Source organism: Scardinius erythrophthalmus, assembly GCF_964197995.2.
Source record: "Scardinius erythrophthalmus genome assembly, chromosome: 10".
Lineage (NCBI taxonomy): Eukaryota > Metazoa > Chordata > Actinopteri > Cypriniformes > Leuciscidae > Scardinius > Scardinius erythrophthalmus.
In genome coordinates this window covers 19,459,604-19,479,658 of record NC_138230.1, presented here as the reverse complement: position 1 = coordinate 19,479,658, position 20,055 = coordinate 19,459,604, and the positions used below count along the sequence as shown (strand labels likewise).

The window sequence follows — 20,055 nt, the reverse complement described above, 5'->3', positions numbered from 1 at the left end:
GCAGCTGTGTGTTATAAAGTCAGAATTATGAGATTTATACTCGCAATTGCGAGAAATATAGGCTACTTGAAATTCTGACTTTTTTTCTCAGAATTGCATGTTTGTATCTCGCAATTCTGACTTTATAATACTCAATTAGGAGATATAAAGTCAGAATTGCATGATATAAGGTCGCAATTGCGTGTTATAAAGTCAGAATTGTGAGATATAAACTATTCTGAGGTAAAAAAAAAAAAAAAAAAGTCCGTCTTTTTTCCCCTTAGAATTGGACTTTATATATCACAATTGTTAGTTTATATCTCACAATTCTGAGAAAAGATGTCAGAATTGCGAGATATAAACTCGCAATTATGTGTTATAAAGTCAGTTGCCTATATTGCGTGATATATAGCCTAAAGTCGCAATTGTGAGAAAAAAAGTCAGAATTCTGACTTTATAAGACGCAATTGCGACTTTATTTCATCCAATTCTGACTTTATATCTCACAATTCTGAGGGAAAAAGAGGAAAAAGAACTTGCAACTTTGTTGCTCCAGAGTTAGAGGCTTACCTGTTAGATTATAGCCACTTCTCCAGGCACCACTACAATACTGGGCCTAGCCCAAACCATGAAAACATCCCAAGACCATTATCCCACCTTCAACATTGGTCCATATAATTTTGCCTACAGTATATAGTGTAGCAAGGTAGTCTTCAGAATTTTTAATAATTGAATTTTAGGGGACCCCCCCCAAGAGTCCTAAGTCATTTCGAACCCTGACTATATTATAAGTGTTCTGAAGCCATTCTATAGTATAATGTGAGATAGAAATGAATGTTCAAGATCACGTAAACTCTTCCCTCAGCTCAGCTGTGGCTGTCAGTCATTCTCCATTCAGCATTCAAACAGTGCGTTGCGTTCGGTTACAACAGTCAACACGATGAAACTCTCTCCAAGATGATTCAATGTTACTATTATTATACTTGATCTGTAGATAAAGGTCTATGGTTTCGCATAAAATGACTTTATCTTGCTGGACTTTATTGCTGTACCTTAATCACTTTCTACCGGGTGTCTGTTAGATCACAGCACAGAAGTAGAGAGCAATATAATTGTTCTTCATGTGCACAGTAACTGAAATTTAAAACTGGTAAAAGAAAAGACTCAAATTATTGCATAGATAGATACTGTATAATACACTACGCATCAATATGTCTTTCCTTTGTGCTTTGATCTTTTCAATGCGGACTCGAAGAGCTGCGCGCTGTGACTTGTTTCAAGCGCATCATTCTGCGCACGGGATGCGCATAAGCGCTATGTGCCGCACTGTATTGGAGTCTTTCATATCATAATACTTTTGCGCAATGAAAGATAATTAATAGCCTTTATTGTTTTGTCCTATATCTATCATATGTTGCTGCCTCATTAAACAGCTCTGCTATACATTTAAAAATGTCTTAATTTTATAGTACACTATTTATCAAATAATTGATCTTTTTGACTTTTTTTATCTTGTTTTTTAAGAATGTATTTTACAACAATACAAAGAGCAATGTGTAACGTTTTAACAGATTTAGTGTTACACTTATTGTCACTTATTTGGTCCCCACTAAGTGTTTTTTTCACTAAATGTTCAGATTTTATTCAACTATTATGCACTTGTGATTTTTCTAGACTAAATTTTACTGCTGAATTATCCACTAATTTAGCTTATAATAGCATTTTTGTCATAGATTATGATCATATATTTTTTTGATTTGTTGTTTTTCTTTAAGTTGTCAGTATTAAGTAGATTGTGTTTAACACACAAAAGAGTGATTATCAGTTCAACACACAGAGTTATAGAAATTCCACTTGATTTAAAAAAAAAAAACTTCGCTGGTATTGGATCGGTTGATACTCAGAATTTTTGGTATCGGATTGGTTCTGAAAAAAGAGAAGAAAGTTGGTAAATGTCAGTTCAATTGTAAGTTCATTCTTTATGTGCGTAGGGGTGTGTGATTATGTATTGTCTATGATGATATTGTAATCATTGTTTTAACTATGTACCAGGCACTGCGAGCTGACATCACGTCACTCTTGCTTTCACTGTGTGATGTGTGCAGTTATAGGTATGTCCCCAAATTAGTTTTTGTCTTATATTTAAATCATAGTATGTTGTTATATTACAATATCACATGAGCAAGAGTGCCGTTATCCCCAGCACAATTGCAAATGTGATATTTATTTTATACAACAGTTAAATTAACAATAAGTTAACATTGTGAGTTACTTTTTAGACTCAATATTGTTTGTTTTCCCTTTATTTTGCTGACGAGAATTTGAAAAAGAAACCGTAGCAGAGTCTCCATGCAACATCCATTGAATTGGCTCTATCCAAGTCTCTCCTCTCCACCTGTAGCTGGTGTGTGGTGAGCGCACTGGCGCCGTTGTACTGTGGCTGCTGTCGCATCATCCAAGTGGATGCTGCACACTGGTGGTAGTTGAGGAGAGATTCCCTGATATGATTGTAAAGCGCTTTGGGTGTACAGTAGTACATATGAAAGCGCTATATAAATGCCTCATTCATTCATTCATTCAGATTCGTGTTTTGAACGAATCAGTTTATTGATTCAATAAACAATCACTTGCTTCTTTCCTGAATAAATCAGCTGTTTGACCAAATCGGTTGAATGAATGACGAAAACGTATGTCTGGAATCACTTGATGAAGTAGATGAAAATACAGTGCAAGATGTGCAGCGCCAATCCGCTATATATACGTAACATATAACTGTCCGGAAGACATATGGAGTATAGGTCAGACATGATTTTGACCACGTCATTAAGTTTTGTTTTGTAGAAAGCTTTCTTTAAAGTGAATTTCGTTTTGTATAAATTGTATCTTTACCTCATGTAAACGCAAAACTTCGACCAAACTAATGCTATTAAGCTCATAATCATAGTAACCATAATCACATTAAACTGGCATACGCTGATTTTAATCTCAATGAACAGGCATGTAAACACCTTAATTAGATTATTACCGCACAGAAGTGTGCATGTGCTCTGTCTATTGCTGTTGTAATCGAGTCTGGACTCGAGACGTTTTTCTATTGTCTCGGACTTGTCTTTGACTCGTTGGTATTTGGACTCAGACTTGTCTTGGACTTGGTCATTGGTCTCGCCAAATGTTCAAGTTGGTCTTGACCGAGTCTAGCAGCAATGCATGGTTTTTCTCCTTCAAAACAAAATAGGGCGCTTGTTCAGGAAACGGGTAAGGTTATTGGTTTAATTCACAATCCATCTGGAATGGGCATTGACATTGGTCGTCTGGTATGTGTCTGGCTCCGCCCTATGCTTGGCTCTGCATGTGCGCGTTGCGCGGAGGCATCAATAATTTTCATTTAGCCAACAGCAGGCATGTTCCAACCCGAATGTAAAAGTTAGCCTTTGCATTCTAAGTCTTTTTATGAGGTTAGAAAGTAGGGCTGAAAGATGAATCGTATTTTCAGTGTCATTGCGATATGAACATGTTATTTAGCGATGGGCACCGAAACGTGATATTAAATGGGCCATGGGGCAGCAGACCGGCAGCCTCTGCTCTCGTCAGCATAATAATTATTACATTATAAAATATATTAAAAAATTATTTTTAATAGCGATTAATCACAAAAAAAACATGTGTGATTAATCTAGTTAATTTTTTTAATCGATTGACAGGACCAATTCAAATATTCATTTCATTTCATTTCATTTCATTTATTCTTTATTTGAAAGGGGACAATGTACATTAATCAATATTAAAGGTCCCATTCCATGGATAATTTTATTATTTTATAATGTTTCCTGGGGTGCCCTTATAATGTTAGTATGTTTTTTAGATCAATTTTTTTTATAATTTAGAAATAAAAGGCATTTTTCCTAGCCTGATTTCATCACCTGATTTGAACGCTCTGTTTGAAGGGGCGTGTCTGCTGTGAGACTTCAATGTAAACGCCCTCTGCTGTGATTGGCTGACATGCTTGCATATGAAATATCTGGCATTACATGTGGAACTATCTGGAAAACTTTTACTATTACAGCTATTATACGTTTTTACTATTACAGCTATCGGGATTAACGAATCCTGAGAAGTTTAAGTATTTAGATCTATTTCAATCACATAAAAGGTTGCAGTGATGAGCATTGAGCAGATGACAGTCTGTTGATCGCGTGAAAAAAGATCTTATCATTGCAACGCAGTTTCTGCACTCACTAATGATTTCACCAATGCAAATATGAGGTATATCAATACAGTAAGAGATTCGTTGTGCAGTGTAACAGCGTCATTGATTTCATAACGAGTTTTGGAAAGTGTCCAGATAAACTCGCGCTGTGTGATTGACAGCTTGGGCGATTGGAAAGGGATTGTTCTTTGATCGCTTTCTGTATATTAATCACATTTTAAGTAAGATTATTTTCATCCTACTAAGAGAAACGATGTGAAGTTGATCGCTACTTCCATAGTAAATCACTACTTACCGCTTGCTGGAATATAGTTGAAATTGTCCCCTTCGTCAGTATGAAACGCTGAGAGAAGCCTGCTTGATATTATCCCAGGTTAGAAAAACAGTCCGTGGTGAAATGGACAGAGCAAACTAACAACTTTGAATTAAACTTTTGCGGTATCCGATTATAGATAAACATCAACCACGTCTGTCGTTCGCCATCAATACGCCTGTATTACTGTGGGCGGAGGTTAGTCAAAACACAGTTTTAATGACGTCATTAAAGAAGGAAGTAGAGGGATGTAGTCCAATCCAGCCGTTTTTTGTAGGCGACTTCTGTTAAATAAAATATCTCGCTTGGCATTGAACTTTGAGCTTTATAATTGTGGTTAATAAATACAATTCATATAAAATAATTATATAATGTTTAAATGCACACAGAAAGCATTAGTGCCCACAAGTTTGGCTCTCTACAAGCCATTTTTTTGCATTCTTTTTGAATGAAAAGAATGACAAAGACTCTCTGATGGTTACCGGCACTGTGTTCCATTGCTGAACTGCTCTTACGGAGAAGACAGCCTGACCAAAAGCTGTTTTTCTCCGGAGGATAATGCAGTCTTCCCTCACTGCCCCTCTGGTTACCCTAACCTCACTGGATCTAAAATGTATAAAGTCACATAGTGGAGGAGGTGCTAAACCATGTCTGATTTTATAAATTAAACAAATGTTTTTGAGTTTAATGAGATTATCTCATTATTCTCATTATCTCATTATTATTCTATTCTTAACCTGTAGTGAATTTACTTGACTTGGACTCAAACCTCTTTGGACTCAGTCTTGACTAGTCCTGGTCTTGGACTCGACATAGGTGGACTTGACTACAGCCCTAGCTCTGTCGTACACTGATGCTGTGTGTTGTTCACACAACTTCATGAATGAACTCTGTGACATTATTCTGAAGTTTTCCGTCCACTCCGATTTACTAAACTGTCAACACAACTCACCGTGCACTCTGCTCCGTATTTTCTTCCAAAGAGACAGTTCAAAAAAAGCAATGCAGCGTAGGCAAACCCAGTGACAGAGGCATTGTGATACTCATCATGGCGCCAAGTAACTTTCCAGTACATCAAATTGAATTTGCTGTAAGTAGATTAAAACAGTGGCCAGTCCACATGCATACTGTCCCAGAGTTCATTATTTGTATAATGGTGGTAAAACACACCAAGTGAATAATCAGAATAATGAATATTGCATGTAAACAGGAGTGAAGAGCTTTGCTCGTGCCATGTAAACTCTTACTGCGAAGTCCTTGCTCTGATTATGGGAAATAATTGCATCATGGGTGCACTTCCTTCGTTAATTATTCATTACACAGAACTTTATTATTTTAAATATTAATCAAAAACGATTTACACCTTCACAAAATCCAAACATTCAGTGTAAGAGTAAAAAAATGACATAACATTATTCATAGTAAGTTTATTTGATTCACAGCTTATTTAGAGTTTTGACCTCGACAACCCAACTGCATTTACCGCAAACAGTCTAAACTAAAAGATTGTTTTGGTAATTGTTCTACACATTGTCATATAGATAACCTGAAAATACAGTAGTTTATTAAGGTTTATCTTGCTAACCACTCTTACTAAAAAATGGGGTAAGCACACTAACATTCTCATTTTAAGAGGTGTTAAATGTGGTTTGATTTATTTACATTAGTTAATGTATTAGGCTAGCTAACATGAACTACGAGCAATACATTTGTTACTGTATTAATCTTTGCTAATCTTAGTTGAACAAACAATGAACAGCTGTATTTTTATTATGTTACTTCACAGTGCATTAGGCTAACTAATGTTAATAAATACAACTTTTGATTTAAATAATGTAGGCTACTAGTAAATGGTGAAATTAACATTAATAAAGATTAATAAATGCTGTAGAAGTGCAGTTTATTAATAGTTAATGTTAACTGATCTAGTTAACTAGAGTTTAATAAATGGAACCTTATTGTAAAGTGTTACCGATTTGTTATACACTGATTCAATGTTGGACAGATCAGTTGTTTTAACCATTCATTAAATGGAATCGGTTCAAAGGAGATATTAGTTCGCAAATCGGACGTGTCATTAGCGGACTTGTACGCGTTGTGTGATTATCCCGGCAGTTAGGACATCGCACAAGATTTGTCAACACAGAAAACATTTCATCATTGGATAAGTTTTGTTTTGTTTATTGAAAGTGTTTTTTATGTCAGCTGAATGGGCGGAATGCTTTTATAAAGTTTTATAAAGCTTTATAAAGGTTTTTTTTATTATTATTATTATTATTTTTTAGCACAATTCACACCCAGCGGTAATTCAGGAAAAAAATATCCGAATGTTCCATGTGAAACTTCGCTCTTCCGATCTTTTACCATCGTGTCAATTCTCAATTGATTTTGATTAATATGCGCGAGGGAGCGAGAGAGAGCAAGACAGTTTGCGCGCGTGACCGGGCCTCTCTGTCTGCTCGTTCTTTCAGTAATATGCGCCCTATTGCAAGCGCAACAGTCATCTACATCACTCACCTATAAAATAAGGCTTTGGCGAGACAAAAAATAGCTTATGAGAGAGACACGTGAGTGACAGAGAGACGGAGGGAGAGCAGGGAAAGGAAATGCAGCTGAATGAATACGCTGCGTATTTTAAATAGCGTAAAAATTTTTTTTTACAACAAAACGCAACATCTGGCGGCCGGTGGTGATTCTGTGGCGCACCGCCACAAATTAGTCTATGTGTGGGAAACACTGTGGTGGCAGCACTATTCTAGTCATATTTATTTTCATATTTAGATTTTTATTTGTCAACAATAATTTTCACAAGTGTTTAAAGTACAATATTTTCATTATCGCCATGATTGACATGCCCTGCCCCCGTACAAGCCCCGCCCTGAGTACTCGAGTACTGGTTCTTTGAGACCTATCAGTACTCGAAATAATTTTTTTACAAAAAAGCCCCACCCTAGATAGCACAGAGCGGATCATCGAAGCAGACCACAAAACATATCGGTTCCATTTGAATTCCACACAGAATGTTGTACTTTTAAAGCAATATGGAGTAGGAATGTGCAAGACTAGTTGACTAAACGGTACATCTGCTACATTTGGACATTTAAGTTGCGTTTGTCTATATATGGGCGGCAGTTGGTTATGAAGCACCTGCTGTTTACTTTTGTTTTATTTTAAAACTTTCGTTTACCATTCATCAGTTCCCCCTTCTTCCCTGCGCCTTGAACTTTGATACATTTATATTTAAAAGCATTTTAAGTAGCACATTAAAATAAAACGCTTGGAAAGATAATACCTGTAGAGGTAGGACTTAATCTTTTCATTTTACCTCAAGATGTGTTTTCTTCTTGTCAGGCACAGAGTGCACAGAAAGACTGCTCAAAAGACAAACAAGGTGCAGGAGTATTTTGAAATAAAACGGAAACGTTTTTTTTTCCACTAGAGCCATGTATAACCATATTCAGGACATGCACGGAGGTGTGATAGTCAAAGCAAGCAAACTCCCATCGCATATTCACTTCAACTCTGAAAAAAATAACTGAGCTTCAGAATTGGAATCAGAATGATTTTTTCACCAAGTGTGTGGCATTTAGCAGAATTTATTATGGGATTTGACTGTTTGATTAATAGATTAAATGTTCAAATGGATCATATATACACAAGTCTTTAGAGGGTTTCTTACTTTTAGACTAGTCGGTTACAAAACTTCTGTTTAAACGACTGTCAAATTAGTCAATGCCCACATCCCTAATATGGAGGGGATTAGGAGGAGAAACAGTTAGACAGACTCGGCAATAGAAACTTATGGAAGAGATAACACCGACAGTGCCATGCATCAACATAAATTAGACGTTTTTCAAACTTGCACATCCTCAGCAGTAGGGCTGGGACAATACATTGATGCATCACGATTCTCCAATGATTTGTGGATTGATTCTTAGATTTTCTGTATGCATCGTGATTCTCTCTCCAATCGATTCAGAGCTTAGTTGTTACCTGCGGATGGTGCTCTAGGCTAGTTTTTAACCGGACACTCAAATGCTCACTTGCGCTTTGTGAAAAGCGCTTGAGCATTTGGTTGAGTGCGAGTCCATGTAAGTGGTTAAATGTACTTGGACCTCAGAATGCTTTTATGGTGCAAAATTTATGTAAACACAGCCCACTGTGAACGCTCTTGTAATTCGCTTCAACCTTTTCAAATTTTATGAATGATTATTTCATAGAAGGTTCAAATGTTGTGTGTAAGGAAATGGAAGCCAGCAGATTATGGTTGTTTCTAAAGCACGCAGAGCCACCTGCTGTTAAAAACTAAGCTCAAAATCGATTGAAGAGAAAATCTTGATGCATACTGAAAATCTTAAAATTGATCCAGAATCATTGGAGAAACGCAATGCATCGATTTATTGTACCAGCCCTACTCAGCATGATTATTCACTGGTTTGCTTAAGTAACAGTTTCTTATTTAATTCAGAAGGGAAATCTATCTGTCAAATGTGGCTTTGCCGAGCTTGTACGGATCTGGCTGTGCTGCGATATAAATGAAACACTATTCGCTAATTGATGTAAAATGAGGGATACTGAATCTTATTCTTGCGATAGTTTTACATTTGTATTGCCTAAGAAATTGCTGTGTTGCTGAGTAGATTTAAAACAATGTAAAATGAAAATAGTACATAACAACATAACTTAAATTAAGAACAGAAGTTTTTTTTTTTTTTACTCTATCTCGTGTACGCTGGGTTTCTTTTGGACAATTTGTTTGTCTGCCTCGCTGGCGCATCGAATCTCATGTAGGTAATGTAATGAAACGTTTCAGGGAAGCAACACTGCGTATTATATTGTATATAATACTGTATATACCGCTGTGTGTCATCCACACCAATTGCAAAAACCAACAAAAAAAATATGCCATAAGTTTTCCTTGCAATAAAAATTAGGTTGATCGCGAATAGTAGAGCTCTGTTTCCCCTGCTCCACTCGCATTTGTTTCCATAGAGTTGGCAGAGATGCTTAGCCCAACAGTTCATGTTTAGATAATATAAGTTGGTTAACAATCCTAACAAACTGCTCAAACATTCTAATACCCCACAAAAACCAATTGAAACACTTGGATTGAACACTTCAATGTATTAAAAACTTATGTAAAACCTTTAAATACATCACAATATATCTACACTCACCTAAAGGATTATTAGGAACACCATACTAATACTGTGTTTGACCCCCTTTCACCTTCAGAACTGCCTTAACCCTCTGAGGTCTGAGCTGTTTTCTGGGCCCTGGAGGTGTTCTGACATGCTCTGACATTTCTGGTTATTTCTGTTACTTGTGACATTTTCATGGCTAAAGTCTAATTACACTGTATTCAGCACAAACTCTGCTACAATAATATATCAGCAGCATGTATGTAAAAGTTTGTAGTTTTGAGATAATGACATTTATGCGTAGTTTGTGAAAATACAAAAAAAAAATCTCACTGAAATAAGGCAATGAAACCCATACTGATTATTTTTTCACAAGACTTTTGAAAATTGTATGACGTAGCCCTAGAATATTTGCTGCAAAACTATGTGAAAATCACCCTGACTGCTCATTCAGATAAGACAATATATTGATTTAAAAATTTTACGACGTGTTTTGTGTTAGAAAGCTTTATGCGGGAGCTCATTACTATGTAAGCTTTTCTCACCTGAGAAAGACAAAGTACCTCCCCTAACGGCCCTATTAGGAGCTATCAGGCCCTTTCATTCTGAGCAACCTTGCACAATACTGTAAATGAGGAGATTTAAAAAAGAATGGCTTTTAAATTGTTTGGATTTATTTACAACACAACATAATCCAAAGATACACAACAAATGCCAAAAAAGCACTTCAAAGACAGAGACCTTTGTGCCATTCCTAAAAACATTGTACATGCCTTTCATTTCCAAGATTTTCACTTTACCGTATTCACGTACAGAGACTCATGTGAATGTTGAAGTCCTCAGTGGCATCTGGGCCCTGAAAAAAAAAAGTGAACATACTGATATCAAGAGAAAGGCCTGCACGATTTTGGAAATAAATATTAGATTTTTCTGGTTAAAATTGCTTTTTAAAATTCCTTTTTAAAATTCACAGAATACACACACACACACACACACACACACACACACACACACACACACACACACACACACACACACACACACACACACACACACACACACACACACACACACACACACACACACACACACACACACACACACACACACACACACACACAAATGTTTCCAACAATATATAATATAATGAACACCAGGCTTGTTGTGCCTTGTAGGCATAAGGTATATGCGCAGTGCCGGATAAAATAATAATAACAATAAATAACCTATAGCAGTATAAATCTTCCAAAAGATTTCAGTAACAACTAAGCTAGAGAAAAATATATTGATTATCATGTTACTTCAAATCCGTTATGATGATATGAAATGAGATAATAATAAAAACATGAAGCCGTTTGGTGCGTTTTGCTTTCATCCAAAATATGATACAGTACATTCAAACGCGATCGCGCAGCAAAATATTAAACATTCAAACGCGATCGCTATCAAAAATATGATACATTCAAACGCGATCACTATCAAAATACATTCAAACGCGATCGCGCTCAAATATAAAACATTATGGTTACCATATACATATCTACGTTTGAGCAGATATCCACAAACACAGTAACAGTAAACACGGGTCTAAATATAATATTCCCCATATATCTAGCAACAGTTCAACTGCAACGTGACATTTATGCAACAATAACAAACTAATATGTAAGAATTTCTTACCTTACATCTTTTTTGTCTTCAAATCACGTTCTTATTCTTCTGAGGTAGCCTAAATCCAATGTAAGCTCAGGCACGTCTTTCAAACTCGACGAAAAGTGAAGTGAAGTGTTTTGTTGTTGAGGTAATGAGCGCGATCGCGTTCCATGTGGAGATTTGCATGTGAATATCTTTTGCGCGAGTGGGCGTGGCCAAATTAACTGTAATGAGGAAGCGTTTGAGAAGCTGGACATATTGTTGGTTTTATACAAATTACTTAAACAGAGAATATTTGTTTTCGTTTTGAATCCGATCATTTAAAAGTACACACTTAAATGTTTATAAAGGTATATGGCTCATAAATGTGTGACAAGTATTCGCTGAGTTTTGTTTCAGTTTATAGACGTGCTCAAGAAAAAAAAATTCACCGCGACAGAGGCAGAACGCACACCCTGTTTATTTTCTTTATTTTACAAAAGCACAATGTTTTGGTTTGATTGTAAGTGGACACATACAAAAGGAGAAATATCACAGATTCTTTTTTTATATTTCTTTTTTCTGTATGACTATAAATGACTGAGTAATTTAAGTTTATAGTGCTACAATGTGGAGAAAATCCAGCAAAACGCACCCGCGCGTTTGTCGACCTCAGAGGGTTAATTCTATGTGGCATTGATTCAACAAGGTGCTGAAAGCATTCTTTAGAAATGTTGGCCCATATTGATAGGATAGCATCTTGCAGTTGATGGAGATTTGTGGGATGCACATCCAGGGCACGAAGCTCCCGTTCCACCACATCCCAAAGATGCTCTATTGGGTTGAGATCTGGTGACTGTGGGGGCCATTTTAGTACAGTGAACTCATTGTCATGTTCAAGAAACCAATTTGAAATGATTCGAGCTTTGTGACATGGTGCATTATCCTGCTGGAAGTAGCCATCAGAGGATGGGTACATGGTGGTCATAAAGGGATGGACATGGTCAGAAACAATGCTCAGGTAGGCCGTGGCATTTAAACGATGCCCAATTGGCACTAAGGGGCCTAAAGTGTGCCAAGAAAACATCCCCCACACCATTACACCACCACCACCAGCCTGCACAGTGGTAACAAGGCATGATGGATCCATGTTCTCATTCTGTTTACGCCAAATTCTGACTCTACCATCTGAATGTCTCAACAGAAATCGAGACTCATCAGACCAGGCAACATTTTTCCAGTCTTCAACTGTCCAATTTTGGTGAGCTTGAATTGTAGAATTGTAGCCTCTTTTTCCTATTTGTAGTGGAGATGAGTGGTACCCGGTGGGGTCTTCTGCTGTTGTAGCCCATCCGCCTCAAGGTTGTGCGTGTTGTGGCTTCACAAATGCTTTGCTGCATACCTCGGTTGTAACGAGTGGTTATTTCAGTCAAAGTTGCTCTTCTATCAGCTTGAATCAGTCGGCCCATTCTCCTCTGACCTCTAGCATCAACAAGGCATTTTCGCCCACAGGACTGCCGCATACTGGATGTTTTTCCCTTTTCACACCATTCTTTGTAAACCCTAGAAATGGTTGTGCGTGAAAATCCTAGTAACTGAGCAGATTGTGAAATACTCAGACCGGCCCATCTGGCACCAACAACCATGCCACGCTCAAAATTGCTTAAATCACCTTTCTTTCCCATTCTGACATTCAGTTTGGAGTTCAGGAGATTGTCTTGACCAGGACCACACCCCTAAATGCATTGAAGTAACTGCCATGTGATTGGTTGATTAGATAATTGCATTAATGAGAAATTGAACAGGTGTTCCTAATAATCTTTTAGGTGAGTGTATAACTTAAAGGAGACATATCATGCTTTTAAATCGTTCCTTTTTACATATAAATCATACATTTGTAGTCTATATAAAGCGGAACTGCAATTCTTGGGTCTGAATTCCTCATTATTATAGCTCCACAGGCCCCTTTTCTACCCCTTTTCTGATGTGCGTCTGAGAGCAACTCGTTTTGGTGCGGTCTCTTTAAGTACAATTGAGACACTTCATACCCCGCCCCCTCTCCAGGATGCAGAGGTGACACTCGGTTCAACTCCACCCCGTTCGGCCATTTTTGTAGTTTGATAGCAGAGATGCGATTATCTAGCAGCACAGAAACTTTTTATTCACACGTTATTAACAAAATGTCAACAACGGAAGCCTTGTCCAGCCAGGCTTACATGTTCGAGCCAGAGTCGGAGCCGGAGCGAGATGAAAATGAAGACGACGAACCTGCAGAACAACGTCTTCATATGGATGTATCGCGATGGTGTGTTACTGTATTTACACATGAAACTTTGGTCTTCCGACCTTTTACCACCGTGTCGATTTATTTTGATTAATATGTGCGAGGGAGAGAGAGCAAGACAGCGTCTAGTTTGGAGACGGTGTCTTGTTTACACTTTCGCCTGGCTCCGAAGAGAGAGAGAGTGCGTGCGCGCGACCGGGTCTCTCTCTCTCTCTGCTCGTTCTTTCAGTTAAACATGTGCCCTGTCACAAGCGCGGCAGTTTATCTACATTAGACGGTGTAATGAAGCGTGTGGGTTACTACATCCAACAACCGAACATTTTAACTTACCCTCTCGTAACTTCTGCATCTTTTAGCTTGGACTACAAAATTCCAGCGAGAAATAAAAATGGCGGATTGCTCAAAGTGTTGGGCTGGAAGTCAATGTCCTTATTTGGCAGTTCCGCTGCAAATACTGTGATGTAATAGTTCACAAAACGTCATAGATAACAGAAAAATTGGAACAGGTTGAAAAATAAGGCCAAAACAGAATATAAAGATATCAACGAAGCACCTGAAGAGAATAATTTCAACTTTTCTGTACTTCTAAACACTCCAAATATACAACAAAATGCATTTAAGGGCTAAAAAGGTGGATTTAGCATGATATGTCCCCTTTAATAAAATACATTTAGACAGAGACATTTATCCTGAAATGGACTTTGCCTGTGCCTTCTCTGTAAGTTAAAACCCCTCATCATCAGGTAGCCGACACTCTGTATGAAACAACGGCAATTTACACCTTTGTATTGCCCACCCCCACCATGAAGCTTACTGAACTGTCCCAACCCCCCATACTGTTAGGAGGCGAGCGTCTGATGCTGACTACTAGTAGCAAAGAGAAATGGCACATGAACAATTCAGACTTACATTTTTATACTATATGTGTATAACCTACATGTAAATAACGAATTAAATCATTTAAATGTCTTAGTATTTTTGTCATAAAACTTTCAAGAAATAAATATTCAATATTTATTTCAGTGATTGAAGAGTTCAAACAATCCTTTGCTTGATCAGATGATTTACTTTTGAGTTTTTTGAGGCCTTCTACCTTTTTTTTCAGCAGTACCCATCTCAGGCTAAATTGCACCTTGGTACGGAGTCCCTAAAAGGACCTTTGCAAAAATAAAAAATAATCATGCTTTTGCGTGCACACGAGAAACATTTTGCGTGCTCGCGAGAAACTATTGCGTGCGCATGGGAATTTTTACGTGCTCATGCGTTACAATTTCCAGTATACTATAACATATTTCCTTTGTGCATCTCGGCGATATTACTGTGAAGAAAATGAGCATGGATGCGCATTAAGAGCATCAACTATTTTGCTCAATTTGGCTTTCATTAGGGCAGTACTTCTAATATCAAGGCCTTTTGTCAACTTTAATACATCCTTTGTGACGTCTGAGAAACCCTGCCATGAAATGGGCTTGATGGCACAATACGGATGTGTACATTGTCCTATTTTCCAAAATCAAGGGCCCATAAAAAAAAAGATACAGTACAGTACAGTAAAAACTGCTCAAAATGTGGCTTTTTTTTATGGCAGTGCGTCATATTTGGGGCCTTAACCATGTCCGCTTAAATTAATGTAACTGTGGCGGCTGAGAAATTGTGCTGCAAAATGGACTGATGGCGCAATAATAAGTCCGTATTGCCCAGCGACATCCCCGAAACCTGAAGGATCTGGAGAAGGTCTGTATGGAGGAGTGGGCCAAAATCCCTGCTGCAGTGTGTGCAAACCTGGTCAAGAACTACAGGAAACGTATGATCTCTTTAATTGCAAACAAAGGTTTCTGTACCAAATATTAAGTTCTGCTTTTCTGATACATCAAATACTTATGTCATGCAATAAAATGCTTTTACTTTACATTAATTACTTAAAAATCATACAATGTGATTTTCTGGATTTTTCCGTCACTCACAGTTGAAGTACACTGTGCATCTCCCCACTGTACATTTGTGACCTGTTGAAATACATCAATGAGTTGTATAGGATTGATCGACCTTTCATATTGTTTTATTTATTATATGGCATAATACACACCATGTGCAATAATTTAAAATAGTGACTAGTAGGCCTACTGTACTGTAAAAAGTAAGCACACTTCATGCACTGCCGTCACTAATATTTCACTGTAAAAGTAGTCAAATAGCTGGAACATTTATATAAAAATTAGTTGAGATTAAATATTGTCATATTATTATAATTATTATTATTATTATTATTATTATTATTGTGTGTGTTATTGCCAGTAATTTATTTGATTACTTTATCTTAATTTACAAGTAAAATGTCACAATTCCAGCCTTACTGAGCAATGTTGCAAACGGTCCATTTGCGGCACTGGGTTGTATTTAACGCTGTGGCCTTGTTGCGGTGGTAATAGGCATTCTGGTTGACTACTTACTGTCTATATAATGCATAAATATATACTTTGTTTTTCTTATGTCTTATATATTTTCTTGTGTCAGCCTCCTCCTGAGATTATGTTGGCTGTTTTTAAACTTGTGAGGGAAAGAGGTCTGATCAACACGGTCCCTGAGCTCATTCTCCTCACCTCAAAGGTAATGCTCACTTTTTAAGCATTAGATCAGGGGTGCCCAATCCTGTTCCTGGAGATCTACCTACCCGCAGAGTTCAGATCCAACCCTGAACTGTCTGCAATTATCAAGTACTCCTGATTATCTGCAGCAAGGTAGATCTGCAAGAACAGGTTTGGGCATCCTTGCATTAGATCATTATATAATATAATGTAGGTAAGTGATAGTGTGTGTGCGCTCTGCAATTACAATTTCAGATTAGCCATAATGCCACATTTAATATGTGTTTATGTATTTAGATTGTTGAGGCAGGTTGTGTATTCAGTGTGGATCAGTGTGAGGTCATGCAGAGTCATCTCCAAATGATGCTGGTTCCTAGACAGCAGATGGACATTTTCCTTGCTGTTAAATGCAGGTATGCTCCCTCCCACAGCAGAACAGTTAATAGTTTTATCATGTTACATTACCGAAAAACCATCACATGATGTCACACATACTCTGTTTTTGTTTGTAGAGCTCTGGCGACTAACCCTCACACATCTGAGCTGTCGGATCTGGCCCAGGCTGTTGTTAGAGTTGAAGTAAGATCATTACCTCATTTCCATAGTACTTATTTACACTTTTATATTTGCTCTCTCTTGTTTGTTTCTCTTTGTTTTTTTTTTCCATTCTTATTTATTTATGATGCCATGTCTTTTACATTATCACTTATTTGTGGAGAGGTTTTACGTGTGTGTGTGTGCGTGTCTCTTCAGATGCTGAAGCATCAGGATGACTGGGCTGGATTGGCACTAGTATTCTGTGGTGTTTGTGTGGGTTCACACAGCCCCCCAGAACTTCTCAGGTTCTGCTGCTGCGTTACCATGGCGCTGCTGAAAGAGCCCAAAGACAAACTCGCCCTACCATATGAGCTGTTTGCTGAATCAGGTACACACTTACTTGATTTCATTGATTTAAAAATTTTTGTTTTGTTAAGTAATTCATACGTACATTACCATTTAAAAGTAAGGGTTTGGTAAGATTGTTTAAATCTTTATGAAAGAAGTCTTATATGCTCATTAAGGCTTTATTTAATTGGTCAACAGTAAAACCAGTAATATTATTACATTTTAAAATAACTTTTTTTTTAAATATATTTTTAAAATGTAATTTATTCCTGTGATGGCAAAGCTGAAATCATTTTAATATACTGATTTGCTGCTTGAAAACATTTCTTATTATCATGTTGAAAATAGTTTCACTGCTTAATATTTTTGTGGAAACCGTGATCCACTTTGTTTCTAAATAAAATAAATTAAAAAAATGAAGTACAGCAATTATTTAAAAGGTAACGGGCACCATTTATGACCTTTTGCAGGTTCATAACTGTGTTAATTAGGTCTGCTAGAATATGTTTACATCATTTAATATATATATATATATATATATATATATATATATATATATATATATATATATATATATATATATATATATATATATATATATATATATATATATATATATATATATATATATATATATATATACAGCGGGGGAAATAAGTATTGAACACGTCATCATTTTTCTCAGTAAATATATTTCCAAAGGTGCTATTGACATGAAATTTTCACCAGATGTTGGTAACAACCCAAGTAAGCCATACATACAAAGAAACAAACAAAAATAAGTTCAGAAATTAAGTTATGTGTAATAATGTGAAATGACACAGGGAAAAAGTATTGAACACATGAAAAGAGGGAGGCGCAAAAAGGCATGGAAAGCCAAGACAACTGCTGAAAACTTACAGTAATTAAAAAGCAATCCAGCCCCCTGTCAGTGGAAATTAATAACAGCTGGTTCAGTCCCAAATGATGGCCTACAAAAAGGTCTCATTGCCAAGGTGTCACACAAGACACATCTCATGATGGGTAAAAGCAAAGAGCTGTCTCAAGACCTTCGCAACCTAATTGTTGCAAAACATAATGATGGCATTGGTTATAGGCGCCATTCTAAGCTTCTGAATGGTCCAGTGAGCACTTTTGGGGCCATAATACGGAAGTGGAAAGACAATAATTTCACCATAAATTTGCCTCGACCAGTGCTCCTCGCAAGATTTCTGATAGAGGAGTGAAAAGAATAATCAGTATATATATATATACTTTATTTATTTTAATCAATATTTAATAAATTAGAAATAAATTGGAAAACAAATCTTTAAAATAAACATGCTTATACTTTAGATGCCAATTTCTTGAATCTGCAATCCTTTTACATTTTTTTCACAAATAAAGTAATTGTTTAAAAATATATGAATATGTGAATAAAAAGGAAGTAAACGCTGTAACAGGGCACTCAGTAATCTGGTAATTTCGTGCGCAATGGTAATCATATTTTTTTCAAATAAAGACAAGGTAATGTTAATTTTAAATACCGCACACAGTGAAAACGATATGAATATGACACAGTAGGCAACTGGTTATAGCACAGCATATTTTAAAATGAAGCATTTTAAGTTTTTTCGATCGCGTCTCCTGTGAAGCTGATCCTTCTGATCGCATTCACTCATTTCAGGACTGACCATCACTCTCAGTAACACGTTTGTGCAGGCTACAAATATACACTTCACAAGATATCACAGCTGGATTTGATTAAATTTGCAAGGTTTGTGAAATGAAATGTTTATTAGATATTCAGATATTTGTTTAAATGATGTAGATGCGCATTTGCTGAATGTTGACGGTAAATGAGAAAGTATTTTAGCCTGATTGTTTGCCTTTTCTGTTACAAATAATATAAAAGCAAACACTTTACTTTTTCGCATACCAGTTACTTTCTTTGTTTACCAGTTCTGTCTAACAAAGTATTAGATATGACTGATAGAGATTGTAAACTAATGAAGATGGAGAATGTGAGTGAGCGCTGTGTGATCAGCCGCTGCCGTTCTCTTTTCATGCGCCACCCGTCAAAATAAAAGTTCCGCTTACAACACATCGGCCAATCAGAAAAACTAATCGGCCGATGCCAATATCGGCCGTGACGATATATCGGTCGACCTCTACTCAAGATATTTCCACGTGTTATTCTACAATACAAAATACATCAGTATTTTTGTCTTGAAAAAAGCGATTTACTAACAAGTGACTAAATTGAACTACAGAGGCTGTCGGTGACACTGAATGTCATCATGCGAACAGGTAAGCTCAGTCTGCTTTTACAGCCTCGTTGTGCTTATAATTGTGCTCTTATAAACTATTCTAACTCAAACTTTCTGGGAATACGTTTTTTTAAATGCGTAGTCATGGTGACGTTGAAGTTGTGGGACTGTGGTGTGGTTCGTTTATAGCCTACCTTTAGCTTTTTTACTTCTGGCGACTGAATTTAGGCTTCAAAAAGTTGTCTGAAAGTTATTTTGATGGACAAAACGTGCTTTTTTTTTTTGAGAATCCAAAAGCCTGTGGAAGAATCCTATTGGGTTTTGTTGAGGGAATCAGTGTGATCCTAACTGCCAGTAGGCCCACAAAGTGACGTCATATCTGCACCACTCTATACACAGAGTATTCATAAACACGAATTCAATAGCAAAATTGAAAAGCGAGCACGCCCCCAATAGGGGTGGGATTAAAATCGATTCTTATTGCCACAATTCGATTAAAAATCGAAAAGATTTTGAATCGAAGTTTTATTCGATATATGCATAGATTTGATTCTAAAGTTGTTTTTGAATTTATTTATTTTATTGTCCTTGAAGCCCCCCCTCCTTGTATATAAGAAAACCTGTGTCCCTATTGATTGATAATGAATAAGATTAACCCTCTGGGGTCTGGGGTGTTTTTGGGGTCCTTGAGATGTTCTGACATGCCCTGACATTTTTTCAGTTGCTTATAAACATATTAATGGCAAAGGTGTAAATTCACTATATATAGCACAAACAGGG

General features: G+C 36.8%; 1 protein-coding gene across 2 annotated transcripts in view; it reads left to right on the top strand.

The window, feature by feature from the left end:
- The window catches only part of topaz1 (testis and ovary specific TOPAZ 1), a 140,791-nt gene that overhangs the window by 39,246 nt on the left and 81,490 nt on the right, over positions 1 to 20,055 (top strand). For both annotated transcript variants that reach the window (XM_081375650.1, XM_081375651.1), the window contains exons 10-13: positions 16,071 to 16,163; positions 16,439 to 16,554; positions 16,654 to 16,720; positions 16,895 to 17,066. In XM_081375650.1, coding sequence (XP_081231776.1) covers positions 16,071 to 16,163; positions 16,439 to 16,554; positions 16,654 to 16,720; positions 16,895 to 17,066 — 448 coding nt within the window. The remainder of the gene's footprint in view (positions 1 to 16,070; positions 16,164 to 16,438; positions 16,555 to 16,653; positions 16,721 to 16,894; positions 17,067 to 20,055) is intronic.